The 26391-nt window shown below is 40.1% G+C and overlaps 1 protein-coding gene across 1 annotated transcript in view; it reads left to right on the top strand.

Annotated features, from left to right (window-relative positions):
- The window catches only part of FREM3 (FRAS1 related extracellular matrix 3), a 75976-nt gene that overhangs the window by 25836 nt on the left and 23749 nt on the right, over positions 1–26391 (top strand). Inside the window, exons 3-5 of the mRNA XM_087437574.1 lie at positions 16265–16411; positions 19631–19861; positions 22528–22653. Coding sequence (XP_087293700.1) covers positions 16265–16411; positions 19631–19861; positions 22528–22653 — 504 coding nt within the window. The remainder of the gene's footprint in view (positions 1–16264; positions 16412–19630; positions 19862–22527; positions 22654–26391) is intronic.

Consider the following 26391-nt stretch of genomic DNA (forward strand, 5'->3'; position numbering starts at 1 on the left):
ACACAATTCCATTCAGCACTTAACTGATTCTTTTGTATGAAAGCAATCTACGCTATCTTTACCTCCCACTCAAGACCCCTTCATTTTCTAAGAGGTATAGAAAGAAATACATTTGACTTTAGGGTGACCTTTATTACTTTCTCACAGGTCAAAATATTTTCTGATGTCCTCGTTGAGTGCACACAATTCCAATTAATGTAGAAGCCAGGTCCTTGCAAGAGTCCTATCAACTCATTAATAAAAGAAACAGATTGATAGCATTTTTGGCTGACCACTTTCCTAATCGGTACCCACTGAAAAGAAAGCCAAGTTACTCTCTGTTAGAAAATGAATTCTAAGGCCCTTCAGGCTCCAGCATCCTGGTCTCTGTCTCTGCATTTCCACATCCCCATCAAGGTCAGTGGGGTGCTTGCCAGTAAAACTCTGGACCACTTTATCTGAAGTCTTTGAGTATATGAAAATTGGGATGTTGGTCTTTTGTAATGTGTTTCCACCCATCCTCTGAACTCCTATTGAATTGAGAGAAAAAAAGTCTCTCTCTTGCTTGGTTCATGTACAGCAAGCCAAATGCTTGAAGAGATTTAGAGAAACCATCTAATAGATGAACATTAACAATTTGCTTCTAGAGTCTGTGACATTTAGAGTAAAACTAGCAACAGTTTAAAAAGAGAGTGTGAGTGGAATGTGTTTTAAACACTACTCAAGGAATCTGTTGTTTCTTAAGTCCTGGTTTAACACTATGGAGGTATATAACTTGTCTGTGCTTGTGGCAAAAACCAAATAGGATTATCTCCTATTTAGACAGTGAGTAACATAGAAACATATATGAATATTATTAAAAGAAATATTAAGACCACTACAGTGATCAAATAAGTGCTGAGCTTATTGACTTGCCAGGTAAGGAAATACACAGCAGTGAAGAAATTCAGAGTGTTTCACTGAATAGGAGGAGTCAGGGACCGGTGTATCCCAGAAAGGGAAAGTTCATTGTGATTACGCTAATTAAGGACCAAAGTCTGCACATCAGAGAGGGTGGAATGATTCCACAGTGCTGACATAATTGATTAAAACAAGTCCTATTGTTCATTGACCCTTGAAGCCTCTTCATTTGGATCTGCTGGAAGTCTAGGATACCAAAGTCATTGATCTTTGGCTGGTGGATGCTTTAACTGCACAGTAGTTTATCAGCTATGGCTGGTTAGAACCAACTGTTAGGAGGTACAGCATCCAATTTTGAGATCTCCTAGGCAAGAGCTACTGCTAGTGGAAAGTTCTTTTACAGTCCCTCCTCTTAGTTTGCATCCATCCGGACAAAACAAGATGACTACAGAAGGATAGGCAAACTATCAAATTCTCAGGTTTATGCCACTATTTTGGTGAGGGGGGCTAATTTCACACAATATCATGTCTTTATCAGAGTCACTTCAGACTATTTGTTGTAGAATCATCAGATGTATGAACTGGTGGAATGGTGACTGTGCAATAGCATTTATGAGTTTGCTAACAGTTGACATGTCAACAGCCATGACAGATAGAAACAGCATAATTAATGTGTATAGAATACCCCCAACTAGCTTCCTGTTTTACCAAGCCTAAGCCGTGAAAGTAGATGCCATGAAAAATTGAAAGGAGTTGCTCAATTTGAACAACCAATTGGCTTGTTCTTAAATTTTATTTAAAGTCCCCTGCACTGGTCCTGAAACATTCATCCAGAAGCAACAGAAGGTGTTAACCAGTGTGGAAACAGAACCTCGATTTGCCAGTAAAGAATGTGGAGCAATTCTGCGATCTAGTACCATTGTAGCCAGCATGTAGATGCTCATTTGTTACGCCTACATTGCAGATGTAGTTTTACTTGCAACGACAGACAAGGTGTGAGAAAGATTTATATACGGCTTTATAATGCAAGTACTCCAAGCCAGGGAAGAAAGCTTCATGGGAAGTGATGAGTGTCTTCAACTCTTCCAGGAAGGCCTCTCTATCATCAAAAGTGTGGTTAGTAGGTATTATGAATGCCTCAAGGCAATGGAAAATTTAAATCTGGTGAAGGGTCTTATTAACACTCCCAGGTTGGCCTTTCTCTTTCCCTGGGTTGGCATTAATATATTTAATTTCCACAAAGGAAAAATAAACAAGAGTCTCTACACTCATGTATGGTGTCAGGAGGAATGCAGAGGTTTCCAGAAAGCTGAAGTGCTGATCTGAAGGTTGCCTGATCAACATGATGAGCAGAGGAGGATGGAAGAACATAGGATGTGGAACATAAGTGAGACTAAAGAGAAGGTAGTTACCATGAGGTGTTGAAAATTGCCCCTGAAGCTCAGATATGGCTGTTACAATTTTCACACTAGTCAGGCAGAATCTACAACTACGACTGAATCTCTTTAGAACTTTCTAGTGAAATTTAACAAATATGGAATCTCATTCTTATAAATTTTTTGGTAAATTTTATTCCCTTGTTTTACTAGTCTTATTAAAATGTAAAATTGGCTTTATTTTGTAAAACTAAGATTTGTAAGCTACAGAATTTAAGTTAAAAAAACTAATCCTTAGCTCCAGAAAATACATCAGAATATATCCTAGCACTTCAAGTAACACTTACTAATGCATCACTTTTACAACTCAAGTTTCCTCTGGAGGGTTTTTGATGGACATTAGGTATATTTTACATAAAAACACTCTTAAGCCTTTGTGTTACATTTCTAATCTTTCCTAGCATTTTCAAGCAGTTTTAAATGTTCAGTCAGTTTTATAAGCATAGATTTATTTTTCTTTACATCTATTATGTTTTCTTTTTTGAGGGATCTGGGTTTAAAGCTTCAGAAAGCTCTTTGGGCAAATTAGATAGCATTAAAATGGTTCATCTCTCTCACTGGGGAAGGGGAAGAATTCCCCCTACATAGAGTTCCTGTTGCAAAGGCTATATGGTAAATGCTTCTGACTGGATTAAAACAAGCAAACAAACAAGTTTCAAACATGTAAATATGATTAAAAGTAACTAGGTCAGGACATGTTGGAAGATGCTTGCATCAAGAGAAGTTTCAGGAAAAGCTTAATGTATGAGAGAAAAAGGTGGGAAATATTATGGTGACTGTATTAGTCAGGGTTCTCCAGAGAAACAGAACAGTAGGAGGGGTGTGTGTGTGTGTGTGTGTGTGTGTGTGAGAGAGAGAGAGAGAGAGAGAGAGGAAGAGTGAAACAGAGATTTATTGGCTCACACAATGGTGGGGGCTGGCAAATCTGAAATCTGATTCATGACTTCTGCCTGGACCTGCCTAGATAAACCAAAAGGCCACCTACACTAATATAACTATGGAAACTCCATGCTGGGCAAACGACCTTTAAGGGGCAGTCATATTTTTGTTCTATAGCTTTACCATAAAGTTTTAGTGGGAAAATGTTTCTTTTCTTTACGAACTCCAAGAAACAATTTTCAAAAGAAATTTATGCTTTTTAGATCGAGCCTTCACCTTATTATTTGAAAAAGAGCAAAATTAGGGGCCGGCCTGGTGGCGTAGTGGTTAATTTCACACACTTCACTTCGGCAGCCCGGGGTTCGCTGGTTCAGATCCCCAGCACGGACCTACGTGCAGCTCATTAAGCCATGCTGTGGTGGCATCCCATATACAAAATAGAGGAAGATGGGCACAGATGTTAGCTCAGGGCTAATCTTCCTCAGCAAAAAGAGGAAGATTGGCAACAGATGTTAGCTTAGGGCCAATCTTCCTCACACACACACAAAAAAGGCAAAATTATAGAAACTATCATCATTGTTGTTATTATACTCATTTAGAATTATAGACCTGAAGACTGGAAGTGACCTCAGAGATCCTGCCCATTTTTGTCTCTTTGTTCAATGAAAGATATGGGAGTGAAGCATGACCTTGAGATTTTATCACAAACTTCAAGGGAACTACTCGATTTGATTCCAGTGGTAGGGTAAAGGCAAAGAATAAACTGAGAAACCTCTTTGTAGATGCTGCTATTAAATAATCATTCCTTTACGTTTTAAATTTTAAAAAGATAGTGTATATAAATGCTAACTAGTCTTCTGGAAGCTGGGAAGAACTCATGTATACACAAAGACAAAGAAGTAGAAATACAGAAGGAGAACAGCAACGTGGGAGAGAGGCAAAGAAACAGAGGGAAAAGAGCTTTGGCAAAGGAAATGCACACACACAACCACACACACACAGCACGAAGGTAATAAGAGTGAAGGGAAGACACAGAGAGACAGAAAGCCTAGACTATTCTGTGTGTGTTTGGCCCTGGTCACATTTCCTTCCATATTTGAATATCTTCTGATCATTATATGATAGTATCTTATGTCAAGTTATCCAGCAGCATAATTCATAAAATAGTAAACATAATCCAAAGTCTTTAAAACAATTTTTGTTTTAATAAAATATATCTTAAGTGATTTTTAAACTGAATTTCCCTTTACCATTACTACAGGCAGTATCTAGGGTTCAGTCTGTCACTGGCCTATTAGCTATAACCTACTCTGCCCTTTTGTCTTCTTGCCAATCTATAGCATCATTCAACATGATGCCTGACAGATCCACTTCCGTTTTCCTTAAGGGTTTGTAAGATTTACGGATTTGACATTCGATCACTTTAGTAGAACCCACTGGAACCATTTATAGCTTGTGCTATAAAAAAGGCATTTTTATTTCTAGAAAATGAATATTTTACCCAAGAGTTTATAAGATGAGTAGAAGATTTTCATTTATCTAGTGATTGTTGATTTGTGGTCTGGCAGGAAGGAATTGCTGACATATGGAATGCTTCCCCTGGAAAGAAAAGGGCAGATTATATTCTTCGCCTGATAAGTGCTTGCCAAGAACTAGGCTAATGACATCTGTTGGCTCTCTGGCTTGACCATTTTTGTAATGCGTGGGCTAACAATGGAGATGATTACTACAAAGCTGGGCTGTGGTTTACTTCAACTTCCAACCTTTCCTCCCTAATTATCGTTTTGTCAGCCCTCAAGAACTCTCAACCGGAGGTCATCTCTCATTATTAAAAGGTTTGTTGAACGGTTCCAAGGTTCAGCCAAACACTCTTACAATGGTGTGAATACACTTGGTTCTAAAATCTGGCCTGTGATCGGTAGAACTTTGTTTTTATGCCTCACAAGGCTTCTTTTTGATCTCCTTTTTTCATGTGGACTTCCATGTGGCTCCTCCTTTCCTAACATTTACAAATCGAATTGCTCTGGGAACCATCTTAAATATCCTTTGAGCACACCATATACAAAAGCTGGGATGGGGATGTGACATTTTTCTCTTTCTTCTTAGGAGAATAAGTGATTCTGGCTTTCACATCCATTATTTCAGAGCTGCTAGTCACCAACATTAGCGTGGGGGCTGTGTCCAGTGTTGGACACCTATGGGAACTGTAGGGGCTTGGTTTGGTAAGGGATCACTTCTTCCTAAGGTGTACAGTGCATTACAGCTTTTCAGGAAATATTCCTTTTCGTTATATATGCATATGTATAATTTTTATTATACTATCTCATTTCTAATGCCAATCAAGCACAAACTTATATGACCAGTGTTATGTGATCAATTTCTAGCACATGAGAAGAATGCTGGACTCTGAAAAAAACTTAAATAGTGTGTACTATGGAAATGTAAAGCATTATTTTTATCATTTTTAAAAATATTTCTCTAAAACAAGACCCTCAAACTTAAAGATCATTCACAGCCTGTACACAGTATTTTATAGAAGAAAAAGCTCTAAGCTAAGAATCTAAAAGCCTAGTGTGGAGGTCTTGGTTCTGTTTCTAAGTAGAATAAAACTACAGCTTTATACTATGATATTACTAGAATTTTTAAAAACCATTATCTACATTCTTATGAAGCAAGGTAATAGAAGTAATACATTTACAATTTATTCATAGGTTAAATTATTAGCAGTGCTCATTCTATTCTTCTTTAAGTCTACGTTTAGGTCAATTTTTCTCCAGGAAGCAGTCAGTTACTCAGCGGGTATTTATTGAGCCCCTGTTAACTGCTAGGAACTGTACTATGTGCTAGGGACTCCATGATGAAAAGATACAAGCAACCAGCTCCAAATATAGAAAGAGAGCGAGACATGGAGACAATCAACTGCAGTTAATTGTGAGAGGCACTACCAAGTAGGGATACACATAGATAGCAGACATGAGGCGTTGCCCAGGGGAGTTTCATCAAGGAGCAATGCTCAGACTGGGCTTCGAAGGATGAATAAGCGTTTTCAGGGCTATGAAACAGTACCCTGAGCTTGACAAACTGCACATAGCTTAGTATTTAGCTAGCTCATAGACTCCAAAGGCAGCAAGAGAGGTAGGAGATGGTGGAGAGGTGGCAAGGATCCAGATTGCTGAGGCTTTGCATATTTTTTTAATTTGTTGACTAGCTCTGTGACCTTGAGTGAAGCACAGTCTCTGAACCGCGGGTACTTCATTTGTCAAGCAGGTGCTTCATTTGTCGAATGTCAAGTATGCCTGCTCCCACTCTTCAAGGTTGTTGTAAAGATTGGATTTTCACATGAGATGATGGATTTGAAAGGACTTGATTATAATACGCAGCTTATAATATAAGATCACGCCTCTTGATGTACCAGTGTACTCTGTACCCAGATGGTCTGTGTGCCTTCCTGAGAACTCATCCGCCTTGCACATGCTTGATCCTCTGGAGAGCTTAAAGTTCACATTTAATTTATCAAGTCACACTGACTTATGCTGATTAATGGTATTATTTGTCCTGGGAGCAATAATATGTAGCTGGGACCTAGTAAGTTCATATGTTTTCTCTATTGCTGTGATGGTGCTCTGTCTTAAACTAAGGGGGGTGGAAAGAATCATGAAATATTAAACCTGAAAAGGAACTCAGAAAGGTTCTAATTCCACTCCCTCATTTGAGAGAAGAAGAAATGAGGTCCTGAGAAGTCAGAGATTCATCCAGGGCCACATCTCTAGTCAGTGGTGTCCTAAGACTGCAGCACAGGGCTGCTCACCCTGAGGCCAGTTCTCTTCCTGCCACCTCTCCATATGTCAGGTTGAACGGTATGGAATTGCTGACATCCAACCACTTCTGACCTGAAGAAAACAATAGTTTCCTATGATTCCATCTAATAGAAGGTCTCGCCCAGCTGGCCGGCCTGCTGCCCAAATCCTGCTCTCCTTCCATCACCTCTACCGGTGGAGAAGGTTCTCTTCCCACTCAGATCCTTGCAAACTTAGGTTTAAGGAAATTCAAACTTTTCCAAAACTTCCACATCCATTATCCCTTTGATCCTTATAACAATCTCAACACAGAAGGGAAGAATCTCTGAAAGAAAAAAATGTACTAAAATATAACCAAATTAATATTTTGGAAATGAGGGTAAATTGTTTCACACAGTCAATAATCAGAAGAGTAAATATGAAAAAAATGATACTAAGCACAGATAATGTACCTGGATGGGGCACTTACCTAGGCAGCTACTGGTTCTCCATCATATCAAGGGCCACGACCCTTCTGGCCGCCTCAGCTCCCCCATTAGTCTGGTGGGTGGAGGTGGTATATGTTGCATCTGTATCTTCTCATTAGTGATAAATTGGGATGCTGTCATGGGCAATTTATTGAAGTTGCTAGATTGTTTAGGGCACAGAGAGCCCTGGTGTCCCTGGTCCTAGAACACAGTAGTCAAACATAGTCTTCACCTCCAACGTGGAGGGAAAATAAAATAGAGTGAGATAAAAATGGAGAAAAAGATTCTCTAGTTCAGTACATGAAATTACATAGTCACTTTCTCTGAATCTATCTAGAGTGTATCTAAAAAGAAGAATGATTATTCTGAACTCCAAATAGGAAGTTGATATATATATTACATTACATCCTTTGGGAAGAAGAGTTTGTTTCACATCTTCCTTGAATCCTATACACTCTTGAGAAGGAAGAAGACACAATGTTTTCTCCCCTCCAGTTGGACCATGTGGAGCCCCACCTCCCAAACAGAGATGACCATTGCATGTAATCAGTGTATTTCTCCTTTCCTACTAGTTGGAGACTTCTGCTAATGCCATCTCTTTATTATTATTCTCTAAAGTCTTGCTTTGAGAGGTCTTTGAGTAGCATCATTTTGTGTCAAAAGCAGTATGTGGTGCCCCTATTGAGGCATGCAAAAGAATCTAAGAAAAGCTTGCGTTCCTTATTTTTTCACACTGCTTCCACTGTACTTACATTAAAGAACTCTATTTTCAAAAGGAGAAAAAGGGCACAGAAAACTTGTATTGTTATACATAGCAGTAACATATTGGGTTTCTAGTCTCCAAAATGGAGAGCCAAATATATTATCAAAACAGTTCGGGACATCTCCAAAAATAATATATCAAATCCTTCTTTTTAAACCGCATTACACCTGCCATCCCCTGCTGCGCCCACCCGCCCACTGTGTAATCACAAAGATCTCTCCCTCCACCTCCTGCCCTCACATTTCCAAAGACTGAAGAAGTGGATTTAGAAGCATTGTCGGGAAGGTAGCACTGCTGTAGTTTAGGAGAACACAACGGGAGAAATGACTGCGGGTATCTCATTTGTTTGCTCTTGGTTTCTCCCCCCTTTTCTGAAAAACCAGATGTGTGGTTGCACAAAACAGCCTATTGTTGGAGACTCCAAGAGGAGCCACCTCTCCTTCCCAGCTCCGGAAGTGGGTGGCTGCACCCTGAGGCACTGAGAGGGGAGAATCAGGCAGACCCTAGGAATCATTGAATAGAAGTGAATTATGCAAAAGAAATAGGAGTGGAATAGTATCCTTGTGCAGGAAGGGGATATGGCATATTGCACCCAAGAAAGGACTTTTTTTTCCTGAGGAAGAGCTAACCTCTGTTACCAATCTTCCTCTTTTTTTTTTTTTTTTTGCTTGAGGAAGATTAGCCCTGAACTAACATCTGTGCCAATCTCCTCCACTTTATATGAGTGTCGCCACCACAGCATGGCTGATGAGTGGTGTAGGTCCGTACCCAGGATCCGAAACCGTGAATCCAGGCCACCAAAGTGGAGCGTGTCAAACTTAACCACTATGCCGTAGGGCCGGCCCTGAAAGCACATTTTTTAAATTACTACCCACAGCTCCAGGAACTTGGGAGACAAGGGAAGAAAATGGAGATCTGTCTGATATGTAATTTGACTTTTTCCCTTACCTAACTTTCTAATTCTTCTATCTATCATCTCAAGTTACTTTCTTTTCCCTTGATTTATAACTCCATTGAAAAAAAAAACCTGTTATATTTAGTCTGTAGACATGCAACTGGAACTATGCATATCAAGCCACAATTCAGAGTATCACATTTCCTCACACTGACATACTGTGAAGCAATTTTCAAAAGACTAATGATATTAACTGACACTATGTTGACAATTGTTAGTTATAAGTGTTATTTCCAAATGCATGAGTAGGTGCTTATGGAATTCAAATACATTTTAAAGTCCTATTATGCTGGCAGCTGTAGAAGCTAAATGCTTATGACAATGAAGCTATTTGAAAATGTCATGGAGTATTAGAAAACATAAGTATACATAATATTAGATTTTCATTGGGTAATTATTAAACATTTAAGATTGATTATCCTATTCAATTAAATCTTTTCTGAAGTTCAAGGTCATAAACCATTAACATTTGACGATGGCTGGCTACCTTATCATCGAATATTTGATTTTACCTATTTGAGAGTCAGCGTTTATTAGATGTATTTTCAAAATTGTCTTTAGCGGTATATGAGCTCTTCTTTTTCATTTTAAATTTTTATTTTTAATTTTAATTTTAAAATTATTGCATTTATAAAAGAAGAGATTATATCAGAAACTAGAATTAGTAAATAAATTACATCAAGATTAAATCTTCCTGAATACAGTATTTGGATAAAATACTTGGTGTAGTTTTCCCATTTTTTTTAACCTAATGAGAGATCATTGTGAAAAGGTAAATGCATTATACCCTTCAAATTCAAAAAGTTAGAAATTCTGCAGTGGGGTGTTTTTCCTCCATCATTCCTTTAATAGTTGCTTTCTAAGACATTCCTATTCCAAAATCCACCTTCCTACTTCTCTTCATCTCCCTGTGTACTCAGATCCTTTCCTCATCCTGGCTGATCCTGTCAGTGCCTGGTCACTGACTCGTGTCTCCTTCATCTTGTTTGCCTCCTGTTTTTCTTTCTCTTTTTTGTTGGCAGACTGACACTTCCTAGCTCAGCACCTAGAACATAACAGGCACTTGGTACATGCTGGTCCCTGTTTACCCTCATCCCCCGTTATAAGGTTTATGTCCTTTTTGGAACATTAGGACATCAATTTTGTTCTACTAGTTTTATTTTAAAACAATTCATTCTCCTGTCTCATGAAGGAAAAAAAGAAACTTTGTAGTGCTTAAACGATAAAAGTGACACTTGCCCACTCTTTCCTACATACAAGGCCTCTCAAATACAATGCCTCATTTACATCTGTCTTTACCCCCATTTTACAGATGAGGGAACCGAGACTGAGAGACTTGCCTAAGGCACAGAGATCATGTGTGAGAGGACCAAGCCTCAGGTCTTCCCATATAAACCTGACAACCTGATGCTTTCCTTTCACAGTGCTGCCGGGAAAAAGTGTGCTGGTAAATCAGCCCCCACTAAATAGCTCTTGTCCCCAGCTTGTAAGCTCTCATTTTCCCACACACACAAAAATAATGTCCTTGATACTGTATCCTTCTAATTTTCCTCGGATTAACTTAGGCTTGGACTACCTTCTGAATCCGATAGGGAGTGTTTGATTATCAATGCCAAATTCAAATCCAAAATGTGTTGTTCGTCAGTCTCCCAAAACACAGAAGTATGAAACACATGAAGACTTTTTATCAGAGACGCAATAAAATCCTTTAATTTCATCTACACCAGTGGTTCTCAACCGGAGGTGACTTTTCTCCCTAGGGACCTCTGGCAATGTCTGGAGACATTTTTGATTGTCACAACTGGAAGATGGGGGTGGGTGGGGCACTGCTATTGGTCTCTAGCAGGTAGAAGCCAAGGATGCTGCTGAACATTCTACGATGCACAGGACAGCCCCTCACAACAGAGAATTATCCAGCCCAAATGTCAACAGAACTGAGGTTGAAAAATGCTGCCCTAGAGTATAACTAGATGTGTAGATATGACAGTTTGATTTAGCAAATAACAAAGTGTCCTTTGATAGGAAGATTATACTTAGGTTTGAAACTGTTCTTTTACTTCTCGATGATAGTTTTATACCAGACTTCCACATTTTGATAAGACTAACTCAAATGCTTCTTATCTTCCATTCTATTCTGTTACTTGTCTTTCCTTCACTGCCCCCCAAATGTGACTGTTCCCAAACCTTAGTTCTTGGTCCTCTTTTTCAACAGTTACTCCCTCATTGAAGTACGTAGCATCAGCTACACAAAGTCCTTGACTTAGATCAATCGTACTTTCATGCAATCCAGAATCTGCACTCTTATTCATCGTACATTAAACCACCTCTCATATACGGAATGTAATTGGTAATGCATCAGCTGGCTGCCTGCCTGCTGCAGGGTCCAGGGGAGAAAGCTGTGCCTGTGCAAAGTGCTCCCAACTTAAGCCTGTAGGGGCACAATCTAGACCTAGGCAACCATCTCTCTGCCCCACCTGGAGAGATCACAGTCACATCCCCCGTCCCCTGTCCCCCTGAGAACTCCCTGACTTCAGAAGTCTAGGAGCCTGTAACTGACTCTCACAAGTGGAACCTCCATCTTGGCAGGGGTTCCCTGGCCAGCCCACTGCCTCTCCCTTTCTAATATTCCATTTCCTTCTCTCCTCTACCCTCTACCCTTCCCCAGCCAGTGATGTCACATAACCAGCAGGGAAGCCTCAGTCAGAGCCACACATGAGGAGGCAGGGTGATTGGCGGAGACCAAATCCCTTTCTCCACTTCGTTCCTGGCTTGGAGTTTCAGAGTCCAGGGGCTGACCGGTCTGAGAAGGTGGGAAAGGCAATGCCTGAATCAGCTTCCTCAGGGCCCCAGGATGTCTGCTGGCAACATTGATGCCTATAAATGTTCCTATCCACCCCTACGACTGGCTGGATCCTCTGAGAGGCAGTGCCTGACAAAATACAAAGATTGTAGATATGTATTTAGGTCTCTATTAAACTTTCAGAAATTTCACTTCCGAACTCCCTCTCAGAACCTCTTGTATGCGTTTCTTGCCTTTGCCTTTCCCCGAAACAGTTTTCTCATATACCCAAATATCCACATATCTGATGAACTTCTCCACTTGGACTTCTTACCATCACTTCAAAGCCAAATCTGAAACTAAGCTCCCAAGCTGTCTTGCCCTCCCGACTTCTGCATCTCTGCTCACACGGCACAGCTACTCCAGCTGTCCGGGTTGAGCTCCACGAGCCGTCTCTCACAGTCTCCTCACTTGTTCTCGGATCTCGTCCTCCCCCACAACCTGTTGATTCTCCTTTAATCTCTCTTTACGCCACCCTTTTCCTCTCCACTGTCGCTGCCCAATGCTTAAGCTCTTATTGTCTCATGAAATCTGTCCACATCCTCTCTAAAAAAACTACACCTCGCGTGTCTTCTGATCCACAACTCTTAGCACAGGTCTCAGCTCTGTGCCTGCTGTACGGTTTGAATTCAAAGTAACTGTTTATAAAATGTATAAATGAGCAAATAAAGGGTTCTCTGTGCCTAATTGATTTACGCATTCAAAAATATTCATTTCGGGGCCCACCCCGTGGCTTAGCGGTTAAGTGTACGCGCTCCGCTGCTGGCAGCCCGGGTTCGGATCCCGGGCGTGCACCGACGCACCACTTCTCCGGCCATGCTGAGGCCGCGTCCCACATACAGCAACTAGAAGGATGTGCAACTGTGACATACAACTATCTACTGGGGCTTTGGGGAAAAAAAGGAGGGAGACTGCCGATAGATGTCAGCTCAGAGCTGGTCTTCCTCAGCAAAAAGAGGAGGATTGGCATGGATGTTAGCTCAGGGCTGATCTTCCTCAAAAAAAAAACAAAAAATTGATTTGTACTTATTTTCTCCTGCCTCTCCTTTAAAATGTGCATCCATGTCAATGTAACCTGAATATACCCAGTTTCTTGAGTGCCTACTGTGTGCCAGGCATCGTGCTAGTTATTTTCACCTTCACTATCCAGCGTATCCTAACAACTTTGTGAGGAAGATATTATTACCGACATCATTATTGTTGTTATCCCCATTTAACATTTAAGGAATCTAAAATTCAAAGGTATTTGGTAGCTTTCTCAAGTTCATATAGCTAACTAGTGGCAGAGCAGCCATTTGACCTTATATCCAAAGTCCCTGCTATTTCTATCCCACCTATCTGCTTCCATGGATTATCTGTACATTTTATTTTGGAATCTGAGTACAGAAAAATTATTGAAGGCAAGAATGCAAAAGGGAAAGGTGGGAGGAGGGCAAAAGGGGTAAAGGGGCACATGTGTATGGTTACAGATAAAAACTAGACTATTGGGGTGAGCAAGATGCAGTCTATACAGAAACTGATATATAATAATGTACACCTAAAATTACACAATGTTATAAAACAATATGACCTCATTAAAATAAATTTTAAAAAGAGTGCAAAAGGGCTCTCTAGTACTTTCACCCAGTTTTTGTGTCCTGATATTGAAGATAGATACCATTTAGATTATCTCTCAATCTCTGAGCCCTCTTCTCTAAGAACTGCCCTCCTCCTCCACCTCACACTGTAGCCAAGGCCACAGCTAATTGCACCATAGCTAACCAGACCCAGGCTTGGCCACTGAAATGCCGAGATGCTAATCTATCTCTGCTGGTCACTTGAACTGAAGATAATCAAACTCAGGATGAGTGGGGCCACATGCGCGGGGAAGCGGAGAAGGCCAGCTGGTCTTCAGAGAATACAGAATGAAACAAATGCACAGAGAGAAGCCTTTACAAGAAACCATGTGGGCTCTAGGGGCAGAGACTCAGGGTAGCTATTAAGACCTAAAAATTTTCAGTTCCTAGGCCCAGTTTCTTGAGAATCCAGCTGTACTCCCTGCCATTGGGTTATGTCAACTACCCCCTCTGCCCTCCCCCTCAAAAAAATCTTCTATTTTTCTAACTGGTTTGGGTTCATTTATATTACTTTACAAGCTCAACTAAGAGAAAAACAAATTCATTAGTGTATCAATCAAGTTTCTTAATTGCAAACCTACTCTAGCTATTTAGGTAAAAAAGACATTCGTCATGGGATAGTAGTGAGCTCTGGTAGTATCTGTAGGAGGCTAGAGAGACAGAATGATAGTCTATGCAGCTAGAAAGGATGCCATCAGCACTCCATGGACTGCCATTACCAGTAGGCACAGACACCATAGTTGGCCCTGGACACTGGACCTCTGCCACCAATACCCATGAAGGTCAGATGCCTCCGTTACAACCCTCACCAAAACATGAGCTCCATGCAGCACCTGCATCCTGACGTTGCACACTTCTGAATCAGTTTCATGCTATTGACAGAGCCTAGGTGACATGCGGATGCCCCAGCTGTAAGGGAGGCTGCAAAATGATGTTTCCTGGCTTCTTCCTAGAGGAGGTGGGACTCATCAAATGTCAAATTCTCCAAACATAGAAAGGGACTTAAAAGCTGCTGGATAGTCAGAAAACAAAATCCTGTTAACTACATGGCCATAAAGAACACTAATGGCCTGAAAAAGCTACTGCACCTTCTTAAATACTGATTGACAGACAAGGAATGAAAAAGCCATCAGAAGGGACTAGAGCCCAAGTTGGTCATGACAGAATATTGATTACTTTTAAAATGTGGGCATAATTATTTTGTACTTGTTCTTCCCTCTGCCTAGAATATTCTTCCCCCTCATCTCTCATCAAATATCACCCCTTTAAAAAAGCTAAACTTAAACATTCTATATAAAATAGTCCCTTCTGATTTTCCCAGTCAGTCTTTATTCACCTAGTCTGATTATTTTTCTTCATAGCACATATCACCACCAAGCATATTACACATTATTTATTTGCCCCCGCTGGAAAGTATGTTCTGTGAGAATAGGGATTTTGTTGCTTCTCATTGCTCCATTCTCAACACTTAGAAGAGTTGACCAGCACATAGCAGATGCTCAAAAATATTTGTGGAATAATTGGATAGGTGATTTAATTTAATTAATTGTGATTTTTCATCAAGCATCCTTCAGAAACCTAGAATATAACTTATATCTACAGGAGAATTCTAGAGTGCATTAACACATTTTTTTACTAGAATTATCAAACCCAAGAAACTGAAACCTGGAACATTTTTAGATTATCAGGTTACTCTTTTTGTGGTAAATGTACTTAGGTATTTTGGCAATCAGAAAGTCTTCCACTTGCAGATAGATATGTTTTCTATGCATGACTTGAAAATATAATATTTGATACATATGATACATGATTTATGATACATAGGATATGATTATATTTCATATATTTGATCTATGAAATGTAACCAATAATCGTCTCTTAATTCTCCTCTCTTTATGGGCCATAAGTTGACATTAGGAATTGTCTTTCCTTTCCTCAAGTACATGATGATTATATTTACTGAGTCTTTATGGTTAATATCACAAGGAAATATTTAATGTATTCATTACTCTGGAAACCTATAGCCAATTTATGTGCATAATCAGTTTCTTTGCTTAGCATAGATCTTAAGGAGTTCATAGGTGGGCTGATGGGCTCCCATGAATCCCTTGGAATATATAATCCCCTGCATGTAAAATTTGGTGAATATATGCATTTTGAAGGAAGAAGTTTACTACCATGTGCCTAAAAGAAATCTGTGACCTCAAAAAGTTTGAGACTAGCCTAGTGTATAAATGACCACATGGAACTGAGAAGAAGGTAAGATGTTTAGAACCAAGTGCCAGTAAGCGAGGGCAGGAGGCAGGGAGAGAGGAAGCAAACAAGAGAGGCAGTGAGGAAAGGACGGCGATGTTGAGTACGAGTTGAATTTAAAACTACTAAGCTCTGACTCTTCGGAACCCTAGGGCATGAGACCTTGTAGGAATAGGAGGCACTGTTTCCCTCCAGCAGGGGAACAGGGCTTTAAATGGTGCTCATGAAATTCTCTAGAAAAGCAAAGTACTTTTCCTCTCTATATAAAAAGGAGGATTTATTTTAAAATCCTTGGCTTCAGAAGCAAAATGCAAACCCCAATCACTGATTTTTCCATCAAATATTCCATCTAACTTCTCCTTTGCCCCTATCAATTGCAGGAGGAAATAAGCTAACAAATCAACATTTCCATCTAAATTGGGCTTGGATTTCTTTGGAGAAAGAGTACTACATTGTGGATGAAGACTCCACGTTCTTAGAAGTGACCCTCACACGCAGAGGGTACCTTGGAGAAACATCCTTTATCAGTAAGTAACTTGAGATTGGTTGTTGCTGAAAGGTAATGGAAACATGATTCTAGGCTTAAAAATAATTATAAGAGAATAGATTGGGAGAGAATCAATAACAGGTTTTGGGGAACCTCTAAAAAATTATGTGTGAAACTGTGCCCTGATTTTTACTCCATGTGAGTTGTAGGCTTATATATACACACCAATTTTTTATCCTCCTTCTTCTGTTTTCCTCTTTCTGGAAGGTTACATTCTTTCTCTTTTCAACTCAAAGGATGCCGGGAAAATTAAAACATTTCACAGCCATATACCACAATCCCCAAGTCACTCAGTTTCTTTCAAAATTGTTTTTAAGCTTATAATATATTATTATGCTTAGTTCTAGCTATTTCTTTTGAAAAATTATTTATGAGTTCATGATACATTCTTGTGTTTTGTTGTAGCTATTTCTTTTGATTATGTGTAATTGTTTTCACCCTGCTATTAGGTTATAAATTCCTCCAAAACAAGTACAGTGTCAAAATTCTTCTAGTTCTATAAAGAACTATGCCTCCTTGGGGTAAACAGATATGTAATGCCTACACAACACATCTTATTATCATCATGAATAATTAACGATAATTGTCCTAATAATGCATTACATTTTTATAACACCTTTAGCTACCAGAACTTTCAGAGACCATTTTGCCTTTATTTTCGTCACCTGTTGAGAAGACAGATGGGGTGTGTTATCTTCATTTTACAAATGAGCATTCTGAGTTTACCAGACATTTGGGAGCCAGTCAGAATCTTGCCAACATCTCAACACTGTTAGAAGCCAGGAAGGAGATGGCTGAGAACACGCAATCAGGAAAAGGCAAGCATCCTCAAGTCTCCTCTCCAGGCTAGAGGCTTCTGGGTGAGAACTGTTCTCCTAGGAGAAGAGGTCAGCCAAAGAGCACCCTGATTTCTGGGTGGCTTTCAGCCTCCATCTACAGCGCAGGCTACTTTATCAACACACAGTGGAATTTGTTGCCAAGAACTTCAGCTGAATAATGCCTCCTTTCTCTTGTAGGGTTCCATCTCCATAATTCTTTATCTCAGGGATTTCTCATGGGCATAAAATTTGGGTTATTATGTCAAGAAATATTTTAATACCCTGCCTGGCTCGGGAAAAAACTCATCTATCTGCTCTGAACCATTTGGCTGTTTGTCAAGTAACTAAACTCTTCAGGGAGATGTCCCTTGGCCTCCCTATCTGAACCAGGACTTCCATATGCTCTATCCCTGTGCCCTGCTTTATTGTTCTTCACAGCACTACCCATCCCTGACATGCATATATGTCCATCTGTCCACTGTCTGTCTTCCTTAGTATATTTCCAGCTCCATAAGGGCAGGAACTACATCCCGGGTTACGCCAACCCTGAAAACAGCGTGGGGTATATGGTAGTCACCCAATATTTGTTGTTAAGTGAACTACAGTCAACTATAAAACACTACTTAAAACCACATCAACACCACAGAAGAAAACCTACAAACACCTTACCCAGTGCTCCAGAAAGCCCTCCTAATCCCCTCGCCCCACCCTATGCTGGGATTAATAGTCAAAGCCCAGGATCTAGAAGAAAACAAGACAAAACAACTGTGAGGTTTGAATTCCTCCTCTGGTACCTACTCTTTTTTGTGATGCTCTAATGACCTTAAATTTCCTTGTCTATAAAGCATCCATCTCAAGACTTGTTTGTGAATTAAATGTGATAATGAGTTAAATCAATCTAGCATAGTCCCTGGCACACATAAAATATTCAATAAATGTTGACTACCATTATTATTCCATGGCACACAGGGAACAGAATTGAAATCACCTGTTTATCTCCCCATAGACTTGTAAACCCCTTAAGGGTAGTGGTGGCTGTACCAAATTCAGCATTACATCCTCAGCACCTCGCACAGAGCCAATGCTCACCAAATATTAAGTAAATAGCCACATGCCCACTCAATTTATATAGCAGTGCCACCTACCTCTGTTTAAACCATAGCTGAGGATAACAGTCTCTCTTCTTTATCTTCTCCACTTCAGCGTGTGGCCACAGAAGTCTTTTCAAAATTAGACATTCACTCTCAGTCAGTAACTCGTATTAATGCAGGCTTTATTCAGCAGTTTAAAAAGTCCACACTAGCTCTCCTATTGTGGAAATTATTTTCACACTGTATAGCTTTGGGTGTCTTTTACAAAATCAGATTCTCTGAGAATGAGACAGAGGAAACAGCACAAGGGGCTATTAATCTCATTTTATGTAAAACTTTTCACAGTAGCTAGTGTCAGATCACAATATTTGATTTCACACATTCAAACAACCGCAGAGTCTAAACCTTATATTGAGATGTAGTGATGAGGCATAAGTATTCTCGCATCATGAGGCCTTCATTGGTTTGTTAAAATCAAAACCAAACAAAACTGGAATAGTGCCTGAATATGTTGTGGTGAGAGGAGGATCTAGCCAGTCTTGAGCGGTAGCACCCTTCACTCTTATATCTCACATTGGGTATTTTTAACAAAATTGGGTATTTTGTTGTTGTTCAGTTTCTTCAATAAGTCACTAATTCCTAACAGAGCTCAAATCTATCCCCACCTCCTAAATGTCTGGAAAATTACTAACAATTCTTTCACAAGCAAAAATCACTCAACACGATGAGTAAAGATCTGCATGAGAAAATAACCTAGAGTTATGCTCCCAGAGACTGCAGAAATTGAAATTATCAGATACAAAATAGTCACTCACCAAGTATTTATTGAATATCTCCTCCGTGCCAGGCACTGTTGCAGTCACGAGGAGTACATCAGTGAACAACACAGCCAAAGATCTCCACCTCCATAGAGTTCACATTCTAGTGTCTTCTCTTTTAGACTCTGAGCTTTCTGGGTGCTGGAACAGTTTGTCACTCATCTCTGAATCCTGAGCATCTGGCAGAGTTTGGCACATCAGATCCCTCAGTAAATATTTGCTACAATAAGCTAATGACTGTTTTCTGTTCTCTCTTTTCTGTCCTCCTTCCCTGCTTTCCTCTCACTTCTGTGCACTTCTGTTTACGTACACTCTCTCAGCCAATAAGTATAGTTTACAAGTGTCTTTCAGGGCCATTAAAAGAAGCAATTTCTATGTTGTCTGTTTTTCATCAAAATAGAATCCACTTTGAAATGAGAATATTCCTTCAGTCACTTGGCTTTATATTTATAGTTTCCTGATTTTTATTTAGGCATTGTAACCAAAGATGAAACTGCAAAAAAGGACAAAGATTTTAAAACAAAGGCCCAGAAACAGGTCCAGTTCAATCCTGGACAGACTACAGCCACATGGAGAGTGAGAATTATATCTGACAATGAATACGAGGCTTCAGAGACCTTCCAGATCATTCTGTCGGACCCTGTCATGGCTGCACTGGAGTTTCCCAAAATGGCAACTGTTGAAATTGTAGACCCTGGAGATGGTATGTGGTACCTATTGATATGATCTATTAACCAGCACAGCTTCCTGGGTCCATTTCAGGCACTGATACCTCCCTCAGGTTCCATAAAACACAGGACAAGCTCATACCATTTAGGATTTAAAGTTCATTAAATCACTTCAGGAGAGTTATTTTTCCTTTGCTCCTAGGATTTTTGAAAAGGAATATAGGAGATCGAAAGAGACATGACTTTACCAGTGTTCTTTTAAAATACGCACAAGTCCTCACTGTTAGCTCTCTGCACACTCAGTATGGTGCAGCTTTGCCCCCGGATGGCTGATCCTCAGGGCTCATTCCAGGCCCACTATCTTCTCACAATTTTCTGGGAGCTCCCCACGAGATCATGTGGGGACTTCAAATATCCCTGTCCTAGATGTTGCTACTGGAACCAGTCAACTCATTGGTTTCAGCATGTGTTCCACAAAGTTCTGTTACAGTTGTGCATCATATTCTTGAATTCACAGGTTCATTTTATTAATTTATTTGTTTGCTCATTCAGTAAATATCTCCTGGGAGAAATTAAAAAGGAAAAAAAAAAACCTTTGTGCTATTTGCTGCCCCTTTTTGTGAAAGTAGAAGAATATTCCCTAAAACGTTTTAGTATTCATCTTTGAATTTTAATTAGACACCTTGATTATCACAATAGTTGAAAGAATTCAGGTATCACCTAGAATTGCATGACTTACCACCAGGGAGTAAATCTTAGTTAAGTTCCACAGGAATCTGTGAAGAGTGCTATGGATTAGCATGTCCCCAATTGCATAACAGACAACAGTAGTACAACAGAATTTCTATAACAGGGTCAGAAAGCTTTCCCTGGACCAAAGGAGTCTAGGAACCGTTTCAAATATCTTCCCTTCTTGGAAGCATCACAATTCCCATATTAAGCATATTAAGATTTCTGAGAAACTCTCTTATAAAGAAACCTGTTTAACTTTGTTTGACTGGTTTTCCCAAATGAAGCTGTAGATTTTCTTTTTAATTTGCTGTCCCCAAGGAATACTCTTTGAAGTCTCTGAGTTCTAGTTTTTCTGAAACACAATTTGAGAAATACTGTTCCGTATGCTCTGCACTTTGGCAGACAAAGAAGAAAACACTGCCCCCACCACCCCATAAACAAGGTATCCAGTAAATTTGGTTGATAACAACACTTAGACACATGAATCAATTAGGAAAGCCAAATGTGAGGATATATGGCCAAACCAGTAAGAGTTCTGAGGTAAGAGAGTGGAGAGATCAGCATAGTTCCAAGCAACTAAGGCTTTTGGAGGAGGCAGGGTTTGAGCTGAGTCTTGAAGTATAAACGGGATTCAGATTTGTAGATGGATAAGACTAGGCTTTCTGGAATGGGAAAATAAATAGAGAACGTGACTGAATAACTCAGTCCTAATGTATCAATTTTTTTCACATGACACTAATAACTTTACTTTTAGCTTCTTCCATGATGCCAACATTTTGAATCAAGAGATGTCAAGATAGTAGACCATAGGGGGATAAATTGGCCAAAAGAAAATTATCACTGGTCTTTTTCCTCTGTCACTCAGGACCAGTGTTTTCCTAGAGGTCAATATCAGTATCTGTTGAAACTAATTAAGGCAGGAAAAGTAAGAAGAAAAAATTTTAATATATGATAACTGGATAATTCAGCATTGAATTCTGGGTTATCACTTAGTAATAGTTCCAAAAGAAGAAAGAAGGGTCTACTACAATATTTTTCCTTCTTGCTTATGTCACCAAGAGGAAGAAGCTATGTGTATATACGATATGAGGGAAAGAACTCAGTCAATTAAATACGGTTTGATCCAGATAGTTACTTCAGTTCTCTACTTGACTCTGTGAGTAGGAACAACTCATTTCAAAATTTTATTTTTTTCAAACACATATATTTTAACTACACAATGCATGCTTAATGAAAAGCCTTGAAAAACACTGAAAAACACAAAGAAAAATAGCACACATGATTCCGTCAACAAGAGAGGGCCAATATTCGTATTCACATTTCAGTGAATGTTCTGATGATGTGTGTACATTTCTATATAAGTAAATATACTCATATGTGTGCATGTGCACGTGCACACACCCACAAACACAGCTCAGTAAATTTCAATGTGAATATTATTTTAAAATTTAAAGGCAGGACCAGTAGCTGATTTTTCTCAGCATATTAAGTGGCCAGTGCTGTGTCTTACAAATCGCATCTGCACAATAAATGTTGATTAAAATGCTTGTTGAATAAAGCAAAAGAAGATTTTTCTTCATTAATGAATTAGATTACCTGATTTTTAAAAGCATTAAAAAAAATGAACAGTAAAAGTAAAGCAAGGGCATAAGTATATGACCTCTACTGAGGAGACTTAAAATGTGACCCCCCCAAAAAAAATGACACAGAATTCTGCAAGACTTTCCTTTCCATTTTAGTGCTGCATATCCTTTTCAACCTTTCAAAAAGGGTCTCCCAAACACAATTCCACTGCCTCTCCAGTTCCACTTAATAAAATATTTCCTGTTCTCACTGTATTTAATACAGTTGATCATGTTGGAAAATATGGGGGTCAAAGACTATGTACATTTCTACTCAGGTTAAAATATCACCAATATCACCAATCAAATTTAAGTCTTGCTGAAGAGTCTTCTACTCTCTTTTCTAGAATCAACAGTTTATATTCCAGAGGCAGAATACAAAATAGAGGAGGATGTTGGGGAGCTTTTGATTCCTGTAAGACGGTCTGGAGACGCAAGCCAGGAGCTAACGGTCATTTGCTCTACACATCAAGGTAGGAGGCTTTGCGGGGTACTTACTTTCAGAAATGAGGTTCTTAGTACAGGACTGTGGTGGTGCTGGGAGTACCAGGGTGGTGAACCCAGTGCTTGGGGAGTACTGGGAAGCCTGGGCCATTCATGGTCCATGTCCCACTGCTTAACTCCCTGGAAACCATGTGCAGGTGGCCTAACTCCTCTGAGCTGGTCTCCTCAACCAGGGATAAAATTTTACTCAAAATTGGGCTAAAAATATTTGTTGCAACTACCTCACAAAGTTTTGTCAGGGTCAAATGAGACATTTTATGTGGAAAGAGTTTATATATGCTGGTCAAAAATATAAATAAAGATTCTTGATTTTAATAGTCAGCATTGCATCTAGGAAACATTGTAAAATAGTCTGTATATATCACTCAGTCTCTCTTCTCCTCCCTCCCCCCCTCCCCACAACTAAAAATGCCCCCCAACCACCGGCCCCAGTGTCCTCACACCTCAAAACAACACCCCATTCTTTCTGACCTCAGCACTTCTCTATATTTTGTCTATAGACAAAAATAATGGAACTTCATGAAGACCATCCAAATGAGAACAAGAATAGGCTGTGAAAGTAAACTACATTTTTCTACACTCACACCAATATTTTACTTCTGACACTAGATGTGTGCGAGTTTTTCTCATACTAAACAATTCTCCAATTTCTGCAGCCACCATCTCAGTGTCCTATAGTTCAATTCAATTCTGACACTATCTACCTGGAGATAACACAGACTCCACAGGTTACAGGCTCTGTCCCACAGGACTGCCTCCACTTCAGATGCCAGTCGCAAGTCCAGGTTGTCACCTGTGCTTCTGACAGACCAGGTATAAATTGAAGGTTCCCACAGCCCCCTTTGGGTTTCATAATTTTCTAGAACAGCTCACAGAACTCAGGAAAACAGTTTACTTACTAGATCACAGGTTTATTATAAAGGATACGGCTCAGGAACAGCCAGATGAAAGAAATGAATAGGGCAAGCTATGTGGGAAAGGGCACAGAGCTTCCATGCCCTCTCTGGATGTGTCACCTCCCCAGAACCTTGATGTGTTCAGCAACCCGGAAGCTCTCTGAACCCCTTTGGTTAGGGTTTTTCATGGAGGTTTCATCACATAGACATAATTGATTTGTGATTAACTCAACCTTCCTCCCCTCTCTCCTATCTGGAGGTTAGGGGGTGGGACTGAAAGTTCCAACCCTCTAATCACCTGGTTGGTTCCCCTGGCAACCAGCTCCCATCCTGAGGCTATCCAGAAGACCCCAGCCACCAGTCATTTCATTAGCATACAAAAAGGCACATCACTTCAAAGTTTCCAAGGGCCATAGGAGCTGTGTGCAAGGAAACAGGGACAGAGACCAAGTATATATTTCTTATTATATCACAGGCTCATTTATTCAGAGCTCACTATAGCAAGGAGGTCAGCCACCATGACTTGCACTTGGCAGAGACTCGAAAGCAGGCAGAGGAGTGGAAAGCTCCATAGTGGAAAAAAGGGAAAGCTTCAGGTGTGCCCTGATGGGAGGTGTTGGCATGGGGAAACTGAAGACGGGCTCATCAGAAGCCTATGTAATTGATTATGGGAGTATATACAGCTCTCTGGTTGGTCCCAAATTGGAAGCTGGGGCAAAAATTAGAGAAGCTGGCAGTTATTGATTAAGTCCTACCATTTGGGGCCGATTGTTAACAGAGGCTGTGGTTTGACTTCCTAGACTGGTTGCTGCAGATTGTGGGTCAGAGTTCTGCTTTTATATATGGTCTGACCACTCTCTGTTCATATATCCAGTCTGTCAAAACCTATGCTCACACTTGCTAAACATCCAGCAATGTCCAGAACAGCCACCACATAAAGAATTATCTATCCAAAATATCAATAGTGCCAAGGTTGAGAGAAGAAATAAGAAAAAATTCTCCTCTGCCCTGGAGGACAGGGGATTTGGCAGTAAGCAGATAATTTATTTTGAGTTATTTAAAACCAACTACAAGGACAAGCCCTTGTACCACATCTTCAAGATCTTCATGTTGTGTTTGGCTGTCTGTCTAGAGATGGACAGTCATACAGCCTGTTCTTTACTAAGACTCCCCTCTTGAAGGCACCAGATACTGCAGCTGTGTGTAGTTTTCAGCAACTCTTAAGTTTAACCTAGTGTTCCCCATGGGGAAAGTGAAACGCAATGAGAAGAAATAACAAGGTGAGGCAGTCCTTGAGGTCTTCTCTGCCAGTTGACCCCTGGGAGGATGTGCCTAGCTCTCTCTCCCAAGTCCACACAGGGCTCAGTTCGAGTCTTACATTGAATGAGAGCCTGGGCACACAGCAAAATGGCTGCAGCTGGGCAGAGCTGCTGTTGGAGAGAGTACGCTCATTCTCTGCTCTAGGCTTCCAGCTGGGCTTCTTCTGGTACCAGTGGCACATTCCCTGTCCACAAGCAGAGTGTCTGGAAGGCAATGATTCTAGGGTATCCCAGATGTGAATGGGAGAAATAAAGGGGTAAACAGCCCAACTTGGAAGATTATATGTAATTGCTAAACTGGAAGGGACCACCAAAGATTCACCTATCCCTCTGCCTCTGGAAAGAGCTATGTTGTGGAAGGACAAGCAGAACGAACCAGGAAGATCAGAGTGTCTGGCAGTGAGCCAGCTAGGATAAAGAGATGCTTCCTCCCCAAGGGGGAGAAGCTACACCCAAATTTAGCTTCCCAGAGGACTCCCCTGTGCTACCCAACTTTCCACAAGTTCTCCAAGTTAAAGAGCTGGTGTTCCCAGAAAAGTCCCTGCAGAGCAGATACACAACTCAGAATGCTGTCACCTGAGCCTTGACCCTTGATTCCCCATACGAAAGACTGTTCTAGTGCTTGCAGTAAAAAAAAAGAGAGAGAGAGACAGGGAGGGTCTAACAGGATCAAGGTCCTTCCCTGAAGCATGAAGCCACGGTGTGCATAGTCACACCCTGATTCTTGCACAGTTCTATGGAATTATAAAGGAGGGAGACCGTGTAAATTTTTTATGCATGTTTAAGTGTCATTGTGGTATTTGTCCTCACCTACTCCCCACAGATACTTAAATATCTCAGAGCATGAAAGTTCAGTTTGGTTATTCAAACCTTTCTAGAATTCTTATTAAAATAAATGTTTACTAATTACTTATTTTCATGACTAAAATAAGCATAAGCTTATGTATAAACAGTTGAAAGGAAAGCAGACTCATGTTCTGTATGTTAATAATAATTCATAGATATTAAATGTGTTACACTTGCAGGTAGGTGAAGGAGGAGATTAGTTTTATGCTGTGCTTTGATGGGGATCTCAAGGTCTCTCCATTAAAGTTTCAGTCTGCCATGGCATTGTCTATTCTTGCTACCTCCGTAAAATGTCTGTCATCAATATTCTCAGACAATGATGTGGGGGTATAAAAAAACAAAAACAAAAACATTGTTTGGGAGAGGAAGTAGAGCTGGAGGAATAAACTCCCTCAATGACTGAGAACTATTGCTCTATAGCGAAATATTTTAAGCTCAAGGATACACTGGGAAAGGATGTGCAAATTAGATAGTTCTTGGCTCTGTTTTATTCTCAAGATAGATGTCATCCATCTTTTTTCTTCTCATTAGTCACTTTCTTGTTAGGAAACTGCTCTTTTTGAAAAACACAGACAACGAAGAGCAAACTGTGGAACCTAAAACCAATAGAACAGGAACAGTATTGAATCATCTTGTAGTTTTGGTC

Source organism: Ceratotherium simum, chromosome 12 (genome assembly GCF_057802395.1).
Source record: "Ceratotherium simum simum isolate JZ-2026a chromosome 12, ASM5780239v1, whole genome shotgun sequence".
NCBI classification, from domain to species: Eukaryota; Metazoa; Chordata; class Mammalia; order Perissodactyla; family Rhinocerotidae; genus Ceratotherium; species Ceratotherium simum.